General features: G+C 38.9%; 1 protein-coding gene across 1 annotated transcript; it reads left to right on the top strand.

Annotated features, from left to right (window-relative positions):
• Positions 1 to 8,203: 8,203 nt before the first annotated feature.
• On the top strand, positions 8,204 to 18,497 carry LOC129770448 (uncharacterized). Its single transcript, XM_055773289.1, has 3 exons — positions 8,204 to 9,279; positions 17,205 to 17,420; positions 17,738 to 18,497. Exons 1-3 carry the CDS (start codon positions 8,673 to 8,675, stop codon positions 17,932 to 17,934), a joined length of 1,020 nt encoding a protein of 339 aa, XP_055629264.1. The 5' UTR covers positions 8,204 to 8,672; the 3' UTR covers positions 17,935 to 18,497.
• The last annotated feature ends 214 nt before the right edge of the window (positions 18,498 to 18,711 follow it).

The raw sequence follows: 18,711 nt of genomic DNA, 5'->3' as shown, positions 1-18,711 counted from the left end.
TGAATTAGAAGAAAATGCCAAAAGTTGTTTAATAGTTTTTATTTTACTATCTAAAATTTTCAAAAGGATCGGTCTACTGGGCGAATTTCTACAGCGTTTTTTTCCGTGATGCAATTTGATGTGACACACCCTTTATTACTTTTCAATGTGGTCACCTTTAATGCTAATGCATTTCTCCCAAAATGATGTATGTTTTTGACGTAGAACTACGTTTTTCATTAAGGGTGCCAAATCAGAAAACAGGTCACGTTTTTCTGAATAAAGTTAACGTTAATAACTATTTTTGCCGCGAACGGATTTTGGCGATTTACATACTAAACGAATCGGAAATACCGTAAGATTTGTTTAATATGCTATACATTAGAATTCCCTGGTTTGTAAATGGTTAAATTTCATGAAAACTTTAAGCGTTTCCATTTTCTCATACATTTGTTCTGTCCATTTGTGTGCTTTCCCGAACAGAGCTGTCAATAACGACCAACTTATCGACGGCCAACGGAGGGGAAATCGTAGGATTTAAAGTCTCCGTGAACAAAGGATAAGTAGAAGAATGAAGAAACCCATTTTCACATATCTTTTCTTGTAATATGTAATAAAAACCAGAACGAAATAAAATTATTTCAATGTTTCTGACTACTAAAATCCATCCATTATTAGGAATAATACAAACCTTAGAATTAAAGTAAAAACTCATAAATACAAAGGCCAAAAGTCTGGCAGCACAATTGTGAACAGCGGCACGTAGCAATATATTTCTGAACAGCGGCACATAATCATACGCTTGTAAACAAAAAAAATGGATTCAAAATTCTATGGCGTTTTCGGCGTTTGATAATAAAAATGCCTCGAAAATTCGTGATCATCTGATGATTCTAACAGGTAGAAACATAACGGAAGTAAATATAAGAAAATATAAGCAGCGAATCAAGAGCACTCAAGAGCATATGAATCCGTTTATAATTTACGTTATTTCTGTTGGTTGGCCTATTCGTAATCGTTATTGCACATCTCAGTACAAAGAAAACAAACGTGGCTACGTTGTGGATGTGAAGAAAGGTTGAAATGTGTAGTAAAAATACATGTTTCATCCTGTTTTGCTTAACATGGGCGTCTTGCCCGGACTTCCCCTATTTATGAGACCCTCAAGGGTCTCATTCGAATAGAGGAAACAAATAAAAAACGCGGGAAGCGACATCCGGTGAATAAGGAGGGTTTAAATTGATTGAAATTTTAGTTCTGAAAGAGCAGGCTGTTTAATGTGCGATTCACATAGAATGTTACGGAAAAGAACGTCTGCGTTCCGTCAACGTATCCACCAATTCACACATGCAGTCAATGCTTGCACCAGCACCATCACGCCAAATGCCAAACGAATGATTTATTCAATGTTATTCATGGTGTCGCCATTTACAACAATTTTAAATTGCAATGCCCTCTTTCAAATCAGCATGCCTAGAATCAGTCCTAAATTTAGATAAATTCATTGAAAATCATTGAACTATATTATTTAAATACCTAAAACTTATAGTCCCGACCCTCTTTTAACAATAATAATATATGGAATGTTTGTTACCAATATTATAGTTGTGCTCTGCAAGAAATTTTCGACGGTTTTCGAGCATAAATCGGCCGCAGTATCGGCCGATTTATGCTTGAAAACCGTCGAAATTTCACGTTCGATATTCGTACGAAGTTCATCAATCGTCGCTGGCTTGTTGGCATAGACCATAGACTTGACGTTGCCCCACAGGAAATAGTCTAACATTTCGTGAGATAACACGCTCACCAAACTTGGTTTTCAATCAATCGATTGTTAAATTCGCTGTGTGGCCTATTGAAACACCATATTGTCCAAGTCCATATCATCCAATTCGAACCCAAACATATTCGGTTATCATTGAGCGCTAGCGATTCCCATTCACAGTAACGTGCCGGTCCTAATCATCACGGTTGAAGTACGGCCCAATGACGCCGCCGGACCATAAAACGCATAAAACAGTTTTTTTTCGGGATGCAATGGTCACCATTAAATGGTAACTCATGGAGTACGTGTGAATTGCTGCCTGACCAATAACGCATATTTTGCTTATTGACGAAGCCATTCAGTCAGAAATGAGCCTCATCGCTGAAGATGATTTTTCGATGAAAATCCGGATCATTTTCAAGTTGTTGCTCAGCGGCAGTAATATTCTCGACACTACGGGCAGTTCTTTGTCTCACTGACACGGGAATATTTCCTACTGTGACTGTGGATTCTAATTTTTCCACTAGACGCTCAATTGTTGATCTGGAAGGACGATTATGACGACCACAATCTGGACGTAGCGCTCTTAGAGTTGAGGCCATTGATTCCGAATTTCGGTAGTAAATTTTAATAATCTCAACTCATTGTTGCATCGTATATCTTTCCATTATGAAATGCAAACCTTACTGAAGAGAAATGTCAAGAGAGCGGGAGAAATATGGCGTCGTTTGCTGTCCCTATCGGTCTACTTTTATAGCGTCCCTATTGAAATACCCTTTATAACTAATATAAACAAAGACATGACTGACATTTTCTACATTATTTGTAGAAGAGATTCGTTTGAATCATAAAGAAATAAATCATTCTTACCGCTGTAATCAGCGTCTTAAGCCAGATTTAGACATTGTGAGCTACTCGGTTACGAGTAAACGTCAAACGATCAGAAGAATTACGAGATTACCCATACCACGAAATTCTACATTTGATTTGTATGTATGGGGCTATTCGCCCGTTTTAAAAAAACTTTGAAGTAGCTGGGCTGCGAGTAACGTACTTAGACAGTAACCAGGTATGATATATGGGTGCTCGTTGTAGTGGTAGTAAATAGCGTGCAAAATTACCTGAATTTGTATGGATTTATTTTAATTTTTGGTAAAATAAATGAGAAATGGATATATATTTCTTCCTAAAAAGCCTCATATTTGATGTAGAAATATGTGTTACAAACGATTTCATATATTTTTTCTTTTTATTCACAATGGAAAATATGATTTACCAGCGTTTCTCTACTGCAGTCTGATACGGCTGACTTAAAACCCAGCATCGTATGCCTTGTTGACAGCGTCCATAAACAATAGCTCCGTCATTCAAACATTGATAGATGCATAACACCATTGCTTCCAATCTCTAAAGGTCTCGAGATATCCAGAGCTGGAAAAACAAAAAGTATCAACATTCTTTAAAGTACAACACAGACAAATTTTAACAAAAAATAATTAATTACCTGAACGTTACCATGAGGACTCAATGCATCATTGAGCTTTCGATCATATTTTACACTTCACAACTCCTTAGTGTTCCAACTTACTCTCTTACTCTCGTATCAATACCTTACAGCATGCAACCCGACATGTTTTTGTTTGAAATCGATGAAAACTTTTCGCAAGTTATATCAATAAAATGTTGATGTTCCGTACATATTCATCTGTATCCTCAATTCGCACTTCTCGAAATACTAGAAATCATCAGCAGCGATTAATGAACTTGAATCTATCATGTAACTTTATGTTAATCAATTTCAAGGAGCAGTATTTATTTGTTCGACATTTTTGATAAGCAAAATTCACACACTTTCTGAATTAAAACACGGTAAAAGTTATGATTTCATAGTTAGTTTTTTCCTCGGGTTTAATTCTGTGAGAGAAGAAAACGGGTCTGAATCAACAAAATTAAAAAATTTGTTAGATTTTATGAACAAAATGCCGTGATCCTGTACACTATATTATCTGTGTGAGTAATTTTCGTGTACGATACAATAAATCTGGCACACCTGTAGTATATGTCAAACCACGTTGGTCAAGGGGGATGGTCGGCAAGGCTCTCAAATTTCCAAAATGAACTATAAATACTGTACTCACATGTTACTGAAAAACATTTACGTCGGATCACGCAAAGCAAACCAAACGTAGATGTGAAACATATGACCGGAAACTACGAGCGAAGATCATCAGGGCAGTCCGAACTAAACCTGGGATTTTCAGACGTGATGTGGTGAAAAAATTCACTGCGGCGCACAGTACAGTTCGGCGAATCTGTATGCAATAAGGATTTCGGTCGTACGATACCTATGCATATAAAGGGTGTGTCACATCAAATTGCATCACGGAAAAAACGCTGTAGAAATTTAATTTTTAGGAATTATATCTTCAGCTTTCGCTTATAATCAGATAAGAGTGTATAGATCACGTTGGCCATGCTTCACTGTCAATTTTTCGTAAATTTGGAAAAATGTCGTCGAACGAAAAAGAGCGTCGTGAATTAATCCTGCGCACTCATTTCGAGAATCCGGAGTTGTCACATCGGGACATCGGTAAGATGCTGGGAATCGTCCAATCCACGGTCAGCAGAGTACTAAAACGATACTTCGAGAACCTAACCATCGACCGGAAGGTGAAGAACGGCAAAAATGGATGCTCCGTCAGTGAAAAAGATCACAAGCGCGTAGTTAAGCAGTTTAGACGTGATCCGAGAAGTTCGGTCCGGGATGTCGCCAATAAGCTGAATTTGTCAAGTTCATTCGTCCAGCGGACCAAGCAGCGGGAGGGCCTGCGTACATACAAGGTTCAGAAGGCTCCTAACCGCGACGAAATGCAAAACATGGTGGGGAAGATGCGAGCCCGGAAGCTGTACACCGAAATGCTGACGAAGCCGCATTGCCTGGTAATGAACGACGAAACCTACGACAAAGCGGACTTTCGTCAGCTGCCGGGACTGTTGTTCTTCTCCGCAGAGGACAAATTCAGCGTTCCGGAGGAGATTCGCAAGCAGAAACTATCCAAGTTTGCCAAAAAGTACATGGTGTAGCAAGCGATCTGCTCTTGCGGAAAGCGAAGCGCCCCCTTCGTGATGACCGGCACGGTAAACGGGCAGGTTTACCTTAAGGAGTGCCTACAGAAGCGCTTACTACCACTACTGAAGCAGCACGAGGGCCCGACCATCTTCTGGCCGGATCTCGCTTCGTGCCACTATTCAAAGGACGTGTTGGAGTGGTACGAAGCCAACGGGGTCACCTTCGTGCCAAAGGAAATGAACCCGCCTAACGCGCCGGAGCTTCGCCCAATAGAGAAATATTGGGCGATTATGAAGCAGGACATCCGGAAGAACCCAAAAGTTGTCAAATCGGAGGCGGACTTCAAGAGAAAATGGATTTCTGTTCAAAAAAAAACTACAACCTGACGTTGTACAGAACCTTATGGACGGGGTAAAGAGGAAGGTGCGGGCATACGGGCTTGGGCTCGAAGTATGAATAAAAAGAAAATGCCAAAAGTTGTTTAATAGTTTTTATTTTACTGTCTAAAATTTTCAAAAGGATCGGTCTACTGGGCGAATTTCTACAGCGTTTTTTCCGTGATGCAATTTGATGTGACACACCCTTTATGCATTAGGGTGCCAATGAATGTATGGAAAAAAAATCGACCCTAAAATTTCAAAAAGTTACCCTATACAAAATGTTCCCCACCTCGAAAAAACACTCTATGCCAAATATCAGCTCAATCGGACTTAAGGAAATGTGGCGCAAAGCGGTCAAAGTTTGAATTTTTTGAAAATCGAAAAATCATCCAAGGGGGGAGTAAAGGAAATCGGGGTTTTCGAAAAAAAATTGTTGATGCCAAATGTCTTAAATTATGTTCATTATGTTTCCCTCCCGACGATACTCTTTCGTTTCACCCGCCCATCGAAATACAAGGGGAGATATTAGGGGTATATTTTTCCTCTTTTTCTTTATGCTTATGAATTAAGTACACAATCCGGTGAATGTTTATTTATTTTTATTTGTACCATATCTCTTTCCTACACTTTATAGCATACTTGATAAATGGCTAAGTTCGTTGGTTTGAGTTCACGATGGGTAGAAAATAAACCGCCCATTGATGGGGTAACTACTTTTTTGCATCAGGAGTCATGTTTTCGTTCCTCTTTATATGGACGTACAATAAGATTGCATACGGGGGTACAAAATTAGTGTCAAGGGGAAATGGAAATGTGGATTGAAGTCAGTTGAATGAAGAGGCAGATTTGTATTCATTAGTCGAGTCAGTTAAAAAAACCGCTGAATGGTCTAGTTCACCAGTCATCCTCGCTAGTCAACGCTAGTCATATCATTTTCTAGTCAAGTCATTTTTTGTTGGCGGTGACTGCCGAAGCAGCTCTAGTCGAAGCGGAGCTACTGTGAGTAGAGTCGGTCTTCATTTTTCCCCGTCGAAGATTTCGGGCCCTGCTTTCAACTGAGCTGAACGTCGGATTGCCACTCTTTCCCGGGAGTTAGCAGATTTAATACTTCCTCATGGTCATGAGGGGTCTCACTTGGATGAAAAACTGAAAACAAAGGACCCGGAACTGGAAACATAACATTTAGAGTATGCAGGGAAATAGTTAGCTGATTAGTGGAATAACCTAGCGATCGAGGGATATCCCGTCAAAGCAGAATATATTGAGTCCGCAAATTCCCAAATCGATGAAGCGGAATTAGTAGGACATTAAGCCGAGTGGTTTGCTCGTCATGTAAGGACATCCCAAGACCTTTCGCAAGTAGTGAAATTTATCAGAAAAGTAGAAATTCATCAGAAAAGTAGATTAATTTTTCTTGTATTTTTTTCTTTCTTATTAAAGAAAACTACGAAAATATGTTTTCATGAATGTTGTGTTTTGTGTCGTCTATAAAATTCATAACACAAATAACCTACTAATGATTCTCAAAGTATGTATTACCGCCGCTATCCACAATGAATCTATATGAACTAAGGGAACGAAGATGTGGATTTAATCATTCGTGACAGGCTGTTTCATAGCCTTAATGCTCGATGTTCGAAGGAAACCCCTCAAAACGTTCGTTTCACATCTTGAATGTATCAAATTATGGGTTCGTGGTAGTGATGATGCAAAAAAAAGTGTATTTAGTAATTTAGGTTCTTTTAATTATTTTAAAGGTTATGGTGCACTTAAGGAAATCTAAATATTCGCTGTAGCTACAATTGAGGTTTAATTTAGAACATTCTGAGGTATGGTCAAATTTATTAAGTACACCCAAACTAGCGTTGACAGAAAACATTTCATCTTTGGCAGAAATGATGCTATTTCGTGTGCTGGAGAGTCAAATGCGCAAATGAGCTGTTTTAAAAGCTTAAAAATGGTTTGTATGTATGCGAGCAGACATCTCTTTCTGTTTTCTTATCTCATTTCACTTGGGATTGTGCAAAAAAAGCCCATACTACGTCAATAGGGATCGAAACCAAGGCCGGCTGGAATGCAAAGCTATTTCACACGACCACGCTATCCATATAGCTGCCAGCGCTATATAGTTATATAGATAGCTATATGCTATATGTACAATAGTGGCACAGTGTCGACGTCTGGTGCCGACTTTCAATTTAGGTTCGTGCATTCTAATCTGATAGTGATTACTCTATCGAGTTTAAGGCCCAAATTATGGCCCAAAATTCATAGTCGCCACCAGACGACGACACGACCACTGTCATCACGAATGCCCAATTACAGGTCACAACCGCCTCTAATGCGACACTGAATGGTACCTCAGTATGTCTAAATAGAGCCGAATCACTGTTTTTAATGAACGCAGCCATGTTTATAATGTTATACCTCTCATACATACCCCTCGATTCATTAAAGCCACTCAAACGACGCTCAAAAATTATAAACAATCAACGCGGTACAAAAGCGGTGGACTATATCAACCAGAATTAAATGGGATTGATTTTTTTTATTTGATCACAAATGCTTACAGAAATCAAAACATCGTTGGGGATAAAATAACATTCTTCGCAGCCCTTAATCATATGAAGCACTATTCCACCTTTGTTACAAGTTCTCGGTGCCAAGGCGCCTAGAAGTATATACTAAGGTGGGCTAACTTGCTATAACCACTCTTCAGCCATCTTGAAAGTCTACTGTGTTTTGTTTGTAAACGAAACACAATACGCTATTGCCGAAGCTCGCTCGTGATCAGTCTGTCTCTTTCACGCTACAAGCAAATAATTCCCCTTCTACTTTCTTCCGTGCTGTTTTCATATACCGCTCCCCTAACCAACTTAGTGGCGAAACGGCCTCACCTAGTACCATAGACCCGTCTTGCTCGGTGCATGATGTTTCTCATTCGCCACTCACACCACTCAGCAACGGGAACTCACGTTCAGGCGGGGAGCTATTCGCTTTGTCGGTTAGCCAGCCGGTTAGTTGCTTGTGGTGTGAGCAGAGTTTATTCGCTTCTAACTGTTACCGCGCTAGTATCATATTTGCCTTCGCGCTTCAGCGCAGCTGCTTTAGCACATATCGCGTAAAGTTGTAACAACTACACCGTAAACATTTCCATTACTAAACACCCTTGCAGGACTTGCTCGACGCTCAGTGTTTCGCAGTAAGCTGTCGGAGGCGCGCGCCTCACGCTCGTGTATTGGACTCAATCGAATGCAAACGCGTACATAATTACCTGACATTCAATCGATCTATTTTTAATAGTATTACTAACGCGCTTCGTTGTGTCGTGCTATTTTCACCACCCCTGACACCCCAGCTGGGTGGACTACTTTCGGCGGGACGACCGATATTTACCCACACCAAATAGTGCTCAAGCGTTCCGCGTATCGTGTGACCGACTTCTCGAGACTTTGGATTGTTACACAAGTGCGGAAGAATGGTATACTCCAATTACAACAACTCGTTTCTGCCGCTCGATGGCGTCCAAAGTGTCACGTTCTACAAGAACGAAAATCTGCTCTTTCCTACGCCACCAGCTTCGGCAACTGTTACAGCGCAAACAACAACCGGAAATAACGCCAGCTTCGGTGACCAACAACAGCTGCCACATCCTGGAAGTGGCAACGATGTGGTCCGTGACTTCCAACCCGTGACCTATCTGAGTTCCAATGGTTACTACGGTTACATACCGGCAAGCTCGATGCCGAAAATGATGTCAACAGAAACAAAAACTGTCAACGGAGTAAGGCACGCTTCCGCAAGTAACGACAGCCGTGGTGGTAGCGCTGTTGGTATTGGTGTCTTATTGGATTGCCATCCACAGCCAGCAGCAGCAATTGTCGATGACTGCTCGATGATGGATTGCGGAGTTAGTGAAATGGAAAATTACCACCACCAACCGCAGCAACAGCAGATTCTGCGAAAACGAAAAGAGCGCGGTGAGGAAGCGTTGGCAATGATGGCGGGAAGCAACTGCAAACGGCGAAAAACCTGGCAGGAGCAACAACAACATCAACAGCACCAGCAGCAGGCGTGCAACAGAGGTAAGCGTGTTTTTATTTTCTTTCCCCTCTCCTGCTCCGTGTCGCTTGCTTTGATCCAAAGTGTGGAATTGATACACTTTGGTAGTGGGGATGATTGTGTTGGTAATGTGTTGCTGTAGCGTGACATAAGCAAGTCTGTTCGGCGGCGGCGACGGTTACGGACAGTGGTGCCAGGAAAATTACACTCAATTCTTATAAGATTATATTGCAAAGGCGGGATTTTTTTTTACACACAATTCTTATCTGAAGAATTTGAAACAATTTTAATCAAATCAAACAAACTATTCACTTGTTTCTAAATTCATCAAGCTAGGTAACCGACAATGAGCTTTTCAACTGGCCCACGCCGATTCCTGCGGATCGAGACTAGATTTTCTAGAATTTTTTTCTAACTTTATTGGCGATCTAATGTACAAATCTACACCTAGGCGACGCTGCGGTGAGAGTGATGATGGTTTTAAAATTTACAATGTGAGTTTCTGGAAGGTTTGCAGTTCTTTCCATAAATTACAATGTTATACAGGTCGGACTCGATTATATGTGATTCGATTATATACAATTTTGGACTCGATCATATACAGTTTGGAACATTTTTTTTTATTTCAAATATGGCATATTTCAAGAAGAAATGTAACCTTTCAACGTTAAGGTGAAGTTTGAGTGGCTATTACATGTACAGTGGGTGAAATTTTTTGAAGATTTTGCTTGAATTGTCACCAGGAATTGTTTATATCGATATTGCAGCCAAATTAAGAAAGATAAAAGTTGGGCGTCAAAACACAAATTGTAGAGTGGTATTGGATAAAACCAATAACACATTAAAAATTATTAACTTTTAAGTTTTTCACTTGGGGGTCTTCGTAGCCACTTGGTTACGCGTTCGCTTACCAAGCGATCGATCGTGAGTTCAAACTCAGGGCCCTCAATTGACCATCTTTGTGTTGTTATAGAATAATAACGTCCACGCAACCATCATCAGCGATGGAAATCGATCCACGGTCGAAATAAGATCGATTCATCCATACAACTGCTCTGCTCTGCAAGACACATCGGGCTGCTGTTCTATAAACAACTCAACAATGATCAATATCAACTGTCTCCGCTGTCCGGTTTGCTGAACAATGGATGAACAGAAAGAATACCCTTACGCCTAAATGGCTACTACTGTGTAATTTACCATAAAGTAATGGAACAGAAAACTTAACGCCTAAATGGCTACTACTAACTACCGTGTAATTTACAATTTATAGAAACATAAACATATGTACATGTACACGATTAAAACCCGGCTCTGTTACAGCTAAAATGCTGATGAGCCTAATAAATAAATAAATGAGATAAAAAGTTTTTCACTTCCAAAATGTTGTTAAAATTCACTAATTTAGTTGCTCAACTGCTATATCCTGTACTAAATTTTCTCATCTTTCAAATTAAAGCATCAGAATCATCTTCCGTAGCGTACTTTTTAATGTAGAGCCAGTTTGAGGCAACAGAGTCCGAAACAAAAATAAAGTTCTATAACTCTATCATTGTTGAAATTCGAATATATGCGCAGGAAGATTTTTTTTTCCAATATGATCGTCTATCACCTGCTGAGATAATATGGATAATTTTTTTTTCACGTGAGAAAGTCGTTTTCTGACTTTAAGGGGATGAATCAAAAATCAGATTCCTCTTTTATTTTCAAAAAACAAAAAATACATATAGAGGCGAATGAACTGCAAAGTTTGAAGCCTCTTAAAAACAAAGAAAGAAAGAAATACATACTGCATAAATGTTGACAATTGTTGAATCCAAAAAACCAATTTCGAGAGCCAATCAAAAACAAGTAGAAAAATGCATGGTCCCTGTATGTGAGAACTACATTGGAAAAACCAGAAGTAAAATATACGTGATTTGTTTTTGAGTTTTAGGTTACATTATCATCATTTTCTTAGCTCAAAAACTAAATCCAGATGTCTCACCGATCGTTTACGTTTTGCGTTAGATCGCCAATTGCTGTTTTTCCAGGTGTCGACACTACAAACGAAAAGTCCCCTGTCGGTCCGATGAGACCGGTGCGAAGAAGGCGGAAAATGTGTTATTCTCACGGACCGATGTGTTAAGAAAATGCGAAATTCGGATATATATTGTCCTGTCATGACACGGAAGAGTCAATGCTATGGTTTCAAAACAATGAAACTCCTTTTCAAGACTGCCAGCTTTTTATTTATCAAAAATCGACTCTACTGCACTTTGAAAAACCCGATTTCGTGAAACTTCCTTTGTGTGATTTTACTGTTTTCAAAAAAACTCAAGATATGACGTCTTCGACACTGGTAAATAAAGTTCGATTTAGTTAAAATTTTCCATAGAGTATTTTTTCGCGGAAATCAACATTCTGCAAGAAGTCCCGTTCAAAAATTCGAAGGTCACTTTTTCCCATATGCTCATTGACACTCTAACGTACATTCTATTCATTTGATATAACAATGTCTGGTCAAATCGCATATCGGTTTCACAAGTATTGTAATATGTTTATATACGGCTTTATATGCGTATAAATTATGGCATATACAGTCAACTCTCCCTAACTCGATGTTCTGTAACTCGATGGATTTCATGGCACCTTTGATTGCTCTTAAAAGCATTCTTCTCTTCAAAATTCGATACCTCCTCAACTCGACAGTCCCTTGTATATTGAGTTAGAGAGAGTTGACTGTATGTATATCGTCTCCACATTTGCATATATATGTCAGTTGTACGCCACATATATAGCCTAAATGCAGTCTTCCATGTTTCACAAAAACACTGCGTCCGGGATAAACATGTCCACGCTGCTGTTCGCAGTTTTGTGTTTGAACACAAACATGATTTTTTCATACCTATGTTTGAAAATGTAACATGTTTGTATTCGTAGTATGTGTGGACATACGATGTTTAATCCCAATTTCACATGATGTTCGAACATGGTGTACAATTTCTCTTGCATTTTCACCCCAAGCACAGGCAGTGCGTACAGTAGAAGAAGCGAATCGGATACCACACCACCACCACTCAACGCGTGGTGTGTTGGAATGTTGAAATGCTTTCCTATCATGACAATGGGTGCTTCGTCTAAAATATTGGGCAAATAAACTTCTTTATCTGTTCTGAACAAAATAAACGTCGATTGATATCAGAGTTTTTCGCAATTGATATCATTATTTTGTGCACGCATCAATTTATATATTGAATTCATGGAACATTCGCTATTATTAGCTATTTGAACAAGTACTAAAATTGAATAGAGCGTGGCGGAGATGTTTAGATACCCGCAACAAATTTTGATTACAATATTTCTATAATTTTAATTGAATATAAAGTACCAGAATTATTCAGCAGTGACATGTTAGGCGTGACGCTAACCACTCGACCACGGGAGCAACAATTTTGGCTGGATCTTTGAATACAAATGGCCAATACTGCTTGTTCGCGACGAACGCGATCCGAGCTATAAAACGAGTGAAGAAGAGAAGAAGAAAGGATGATGCAATCGCATGCACACATAGCATAGCATATGTAGTGCAGTGTAAGTGTAGCTTTTAGTTTTTTCCTTCATTCAGTTTGTGAGAACATCGAGAAATTAATGTTGTGTTTTAGCCGCTGAAATTTCTCTGCTGGTTCTGCTGTGTGCCGCCGAAGGTTGCATCTAAAACTAATTTTTGGGTATTTATTTATTTGGCCAGCATTTGTACGACGTTGCCCGCTGTGCAGTCGGTTCACCAGACTTTAATTGCGAACATGCACGCAAAAAAAATCTCATAGAAAGCTTCTTTCTATTTAGAGAATGTTTTCTTTGCACGAAACCAAGGATTATTTAATCAGACTTGCAAAATGTGCATGAACTCATAGCCTCTTAGTTCGTGCAACTTTTGTAATGCGAACTAAATTTCAAGTTCGTTTCTGTGAACAAGTATTATACGAATAAATGTTTTGGGATGAATAATTTCTTTCCGTGTATGAAAAGAAACGAAACGAAAGCAATGAATACTGCGGGTGATATGTTTGTACATGATGTTCTTGAATTATAAACATCGTGTTTATTTTCACATGTTTATGTTTGTGTATCATTGTTCGTGTTTGGGATAGACATTTAACACTAGTGAAAATCATGTTCGAATTCAAACAAAAACATAGAAATTTCACATCACGTGGACATGTGTAAGTGTTTTTCGGAAGACTGCCTAAATGTAGGTTGACCAAATAGTTCCGGACTAAAAACGGGACACGTAAGCAAAAAACAAAACCCCATTTTTTAAGAATTTTATTGAGTTTGAGTTTGACGATTTGACGCTGATAAGGTCAGCCTACCTGTCTTGTCTTGGATGTATGTATATCGCCTCCAATTTTGACATTTTATACGATTTAATGTTTGCTTAGTTGATAGGGGGATAACTAAAGAATATTTCATTTCACAGAATACTCCTTCTGCTCGGTGAGAACAATCGACACAGCAGTATTATTCTCAAATTATCTGAGTTTTAACAGATAGTGTTAATTAATCGTTATTTAGAATGTAAATAATTTTCGGCTGGATTTATCATATTAAATTTTACAGTAACCGCTTTTTGGATAGATTGACCAGCCGTTTTCTTTTCGTTCTCACTATCACTCTTCCTCTCTATCTTTCTATCTCTTTCTCTCTTTTTCCTCATTCTCATTCTCTCTTTCTCCCTTATTTATCTCTCTCTCTTCTCTTCTCACTTTCCTCTCTTTTCGTTCTTTTCTCTATTTTCTCTCTTCTCTTCGTTCTCTTCTCGCTCTTCTCTCTGTTCTCTTCTCTCTATTCTATCTCTTTTCTTTTCTCTTATTTCTCTCTTCTCTATTCTCACTCTCTATTCCTCCCTCGCTTCTCATTCTCTTTCTTTACTCTCTTCTCTTTTCTCTCTCCTCTAACTATCTCTCTTCTAACTATTTTTTTTTCTTTCTTTTCTCTCTCACTTTCTCCTCTTTTTTTTCTCTCTATTTCTCGCTTCTAACTCTCTATTTCCATTTTCGTTTCTCTCTCTTTCTCTCTCTCTCTCTATTTCCATTTTCGTTTCTCTCTCTTTCTCTCTCTATTTCTATTTTCGTTTCTCTCTCTCTCTATTTCCATTTTCGTTTCTCTCTCTCTCTATTTCCATTTTCGTTTCTCTCTCTCTCTATTTCCATTTTCGTTTCTCTCTCTCTCTCTCTATTTTCATTTTCGTTTCTCTCTCTCTCTATATATTTCCATTTTCGTTTCTCTCTCTCTCTCCATTTCCATTTTCGTTTCTCTCTCTCTATTTCCATTTTCGTTTCTCTCTCTCTATTTACATTTTCGTTTCTCTCTCTCTTTCTATCTTTCTCTTCTCTTTATCTTTCTCTTTCCTTTCTCCCCTTTTTCACTGTCTTTCTCTCTCTTTCCATGTCTCTCTTTTCTCTATTACTCTGTCTTTCTTCTCTCTCTCTATCTTTCTTTCTCTCTCACTATCCTTCTCTAATATTTATTTTTGAAATAACAGGATTTGCCCAACATTACGTGATTTGGCACTGTCTATCGTCGCCTCGGTGCGCGTGCGAGCGTGGTTGTGACGAATTGTTTGTTTGAATGTTTTGCTACGTACGTAATATTGTTCGGACAAATAAGAGGACGCGTCGTAGTGGAACTTCAGTGGCGACTCGCCCGCCTGTTCAAATTATTCATAAGAGAGATAGACAATCTCAGAATAATGTGTACTATTTCACATTTGTAGCATAGATGAGGAATTATTAAAGGTAATTAATTTGTTATTTCCAAATTCTCCCAATATCCTTATTTTCTTTTCTATTTGGAAGAAACTTCTCCAACGTGAAGAATGTAATCTGATGGCTACAGTTGACTACACCACACAACCCGCGCGCAACACAACAATCCGAAATAAGCAATAATGACTACCTGAACCCGTCGTCATTCAAACACTTTTCTGCATCTTCAAATGCCGTGTTTATCCTGTCAAATACAGTTAACTATGTATGAAGCGATCGCTACTACTAATGAGCCGCTTTGCGTAAAAATGACATTTGAGGTTCAAAATTTTCTGCGGAACCGATAGAAACGACAGAGAATACACACACCTTGATCGCCACCAGGGATTCTGCGTTCCAGAAATTTATAAACAACAAAGTTCTTTAGCGGGACCTCTGGTGGAATTCAGAACTTCGATGCTGAAACTTGTACTACAGCCCGAGGTCTTCATGCATTCATGCCCGAGTTCAACTCTGTATTCTTGTTCAATTTATTTTTTGCAAATATGGATGTTCTTTATCAAATTTTTCAAACAAAAGAAATGAGACGAAGGAGAATAAGCGCGTAACGTCAAGGCTGCTGTCTTGCTGCTATAGGAAGCTCAATGCAGAACATTCATTTTGATTTCGAGTACGCTCAAAGATGCAATTGATGTATTTGGCGAAACTACGAATGACGGTAACGTTATCAATTTCCGTCGTTTATATGATTCGATTCGTCAAAAATTCGTTCACAAGGATCGGTCAATGAGCATTATCGTGGTGCAAAATCCAGGTGTTATCCTTCCACAAATCTGGCCGTTTGCGACGAATTTTCTCGCCAAGGTCGGCACTCTTTATTGACACTGTAAACGAAATAAATAACAGATCGCGCTCAAAATTGTCAAAAAAAAACAAATTGTAAAATTTTCAGCGGGAAGATTTAAAATTTAAAATTTCCAGTAAATATTTGACAGAATGTATATGTTTGCGCGAACTAATGGCATTGAAGGACGATTCTGTCGACCGTAGAACGGACGCGATGAGTTTTTCGATCTTATTTTCAAGTGTTGTACAGGTGTCAGTCTCTTCATAATGAAATGGCAAATCAAATTAAAAAATGACAGCTGTAAAAATGGCGCTCATATATAAAAAAAGCTTTGACGACTTAAAGCTCTATATAAGACACTTAAGATCAATTACCCCAACACTAATCGCTATGGTTTTTCATTATCACGTTAGATTTTTGTCGGATTTTTTTTACCCATTGTCTAGAATTGTGTAAAAGGAATTTGAATGATTTTAAGAAATGGAATATAAACAATCATTTCTTCCGACACAATAAAAAAAGACAGACAGCACCCTCAAGATCGTTTTTGTGAAATTTATAAGTTTACAATTGAAGACAAAACGCGTCTCCATAATACGGAAGTGAATTCCGCAACACTTTACGCCACTCATGTGTTTACACAGCCGCGAACGCGATGTGTGCAAAACGAAAGCGGTAACATTCTAGAAAACAAAGTGTGCCCTCTGTCGCGGGGAAATACAAATAATCATCCAAACGTTTATACAAACAAACACAAGCAAGCAAGCAAGCCCCGAATAGAGGTCACAGACCGACCAAGTGGTAACTGGTGATAGGGTAGCGTGGAAGTTTGTTAATTGAAGAGTAGAAAAAGCTTGCCGCTTGTGTCAAATGTAGCACCGACTTCGGGGGAAGACAGATAAAGCATATAGGGGAAAAGGGGACTATCGGAAAACTCACATTTTTTGACGATACGATCAAAGTGCTTGCTGTGTTTATGCTACCGTTTCCCTCTACTTGTAAAGTTTCACCAAAGTTTTTTTTTACTTTAGGAACATACAGTTCAACAATAGAAGGAAATGACATTATTATGACATTAAAAATCCAAGTTGAGCCGTAATTTTGGAGATAAAGGGGTGGTCCAAATCTCCTCATATGACCAAATCACCCCGTGTTACCCTACTAATGTAATGGCGAGAAAAGGAAATGGCCAAACTATAAATCTCGTCTCAGTGAGATCTCGTCTAGAAAAGATGAATAGTCTGTTATGAATATTCAAAACGTGACGTTCCTCAAAAAGCACTCAGCCATTTCACAAACTCATACTTTAGCGTAATGATGTTACTTATACATTTTCTCACATCTTTTTCAGAGCTCAATGGTAATCTGAACTGGAATCAAGCCTCAGCGATTCATCAAATGCAATGCAACGATCAAACAATGGAAACGATTCCAAATGAATCCTTCAATGGTGCTTCAGTACATCCCTTGAGCGGTTTCTATCATCATCCCCAACAGCAACAGCAGCAGCAGCAGCAGATACAGTACATTGCACCACTTCAGACCCCAGCAGTACTGCAGCCAAAAAGTAAATATTCCGATACTAGCCGCTGTATGATGTCCCACATGATTTAAACTATCGCAATCGCAAACTCGCGGCGTTGTACTTTGGGACGACCAGCCTCTGATTATGTTGGTTCGCGTCAGTCGCGTCTTGCGTCATAATCTAACCTAAGTTAGCTAGCTCGATTCTTATAGTCTAACACGAACACTCCCCCAGAGTAGATAAAGTTCCGTACTAATACATTCAGGCAACCTGTACTCCCCCCATAGAAGTAGACAAACATTTACCCTCCTCCCCGATTCGTCTATCGATTTTCATTTTCTCTCATTTTCCCACTCCAGATCAGTTAGGTCCTAGCGGCAGATGCTTACGGTGGAATGGTACCTCGCCTACCGTCGGCGATGGCAACAATTCCACCACGAACAGTTCCCTAGGCTTCGAACAGACGGAGAAAAGCCAATTCGGTGCCGGCAGTTGCCAAGAGTTGGAAGATTTATTCATCAGCTTACATGGTTCTGGTTTCTTTTTGTCGGGTTAACAAAGAAAGATCATTCGCGCATTATAGGAATTTGTTGAAAGACTAACGGAGAGTATAGAATTCCCCCTTTTAAAGCTTCATCCGAGAGTTTTGTATATAATTGATAAAAGCGTTGAACTAACATAAACTATCAACCACCTTGCCAGTCATTTTTTTTTCATCGCTGTTACTTTGATTTTGCCAAGCAAATAGTCGCTAGAAAATATGTTGAAGCATTGATGTTTTCTAGCCCGCAAATAGCAGTAAGCTAGTCTATATCATCTTCTGTAGTTCAAATATTCAACGAAACTGAAATCGAAAGTTTTCTTATGTTAAGTTCTAGTTTTCTTAATTAACGTTATTTTTAGTAAAACCTAGCAATATAGATTGGAATACAATTTAGATAAAATGTATCTATCAGCCAGCATCAACAAGATATATTTTTTTTACAAACAACCACTAACCCAACGCTGTTCAGTGAGTGCAAAGCTATACGACTTATGAGAATAAAATATCAATAAACATGACTGTAACAAATGTAATATATATTTTCAAATGTGAACAAAATAAATAAAGAATTCTTTTGCTGAACAGAGAATACTCTAGAACTAGAACTGTTCCGAAATATTCCAGTCCTTGGTATAACAGTGTTACGTCTTGCTATATTAAGGTGAAGGTGGAAGCTAGCCACAAATGGCTGCCACAATGGCGCTCATTTCTTTCATCTCCCTCCCTCACCTCTCGCCCGAAAATCAATAATTTTGCGAAACAGTGTGAAGAAAATGATCGTTTTCGCAC

The sequence above is a fragment of the Toxorhynchites rutilus genome, chromosome 2 (genome assembly GCF_029784135.1).
Source record: "Toxorhynchites rutilus septentrionalis strain SRP chromosome 2, ASM2978413v1, whole genome shotgun sequence".
Classification (NCBI taxonomy): Eukaryota; Metazoa; Arthropoda; class Insecta; order Diptera; family Culicidae; genus Toxorhynchites; species Toxorhynchites rutilus.
Note: the sequence above shows the minus strand (reverse complement) of the source record. Positions and strands in the feature narration are given on the sequence as shown.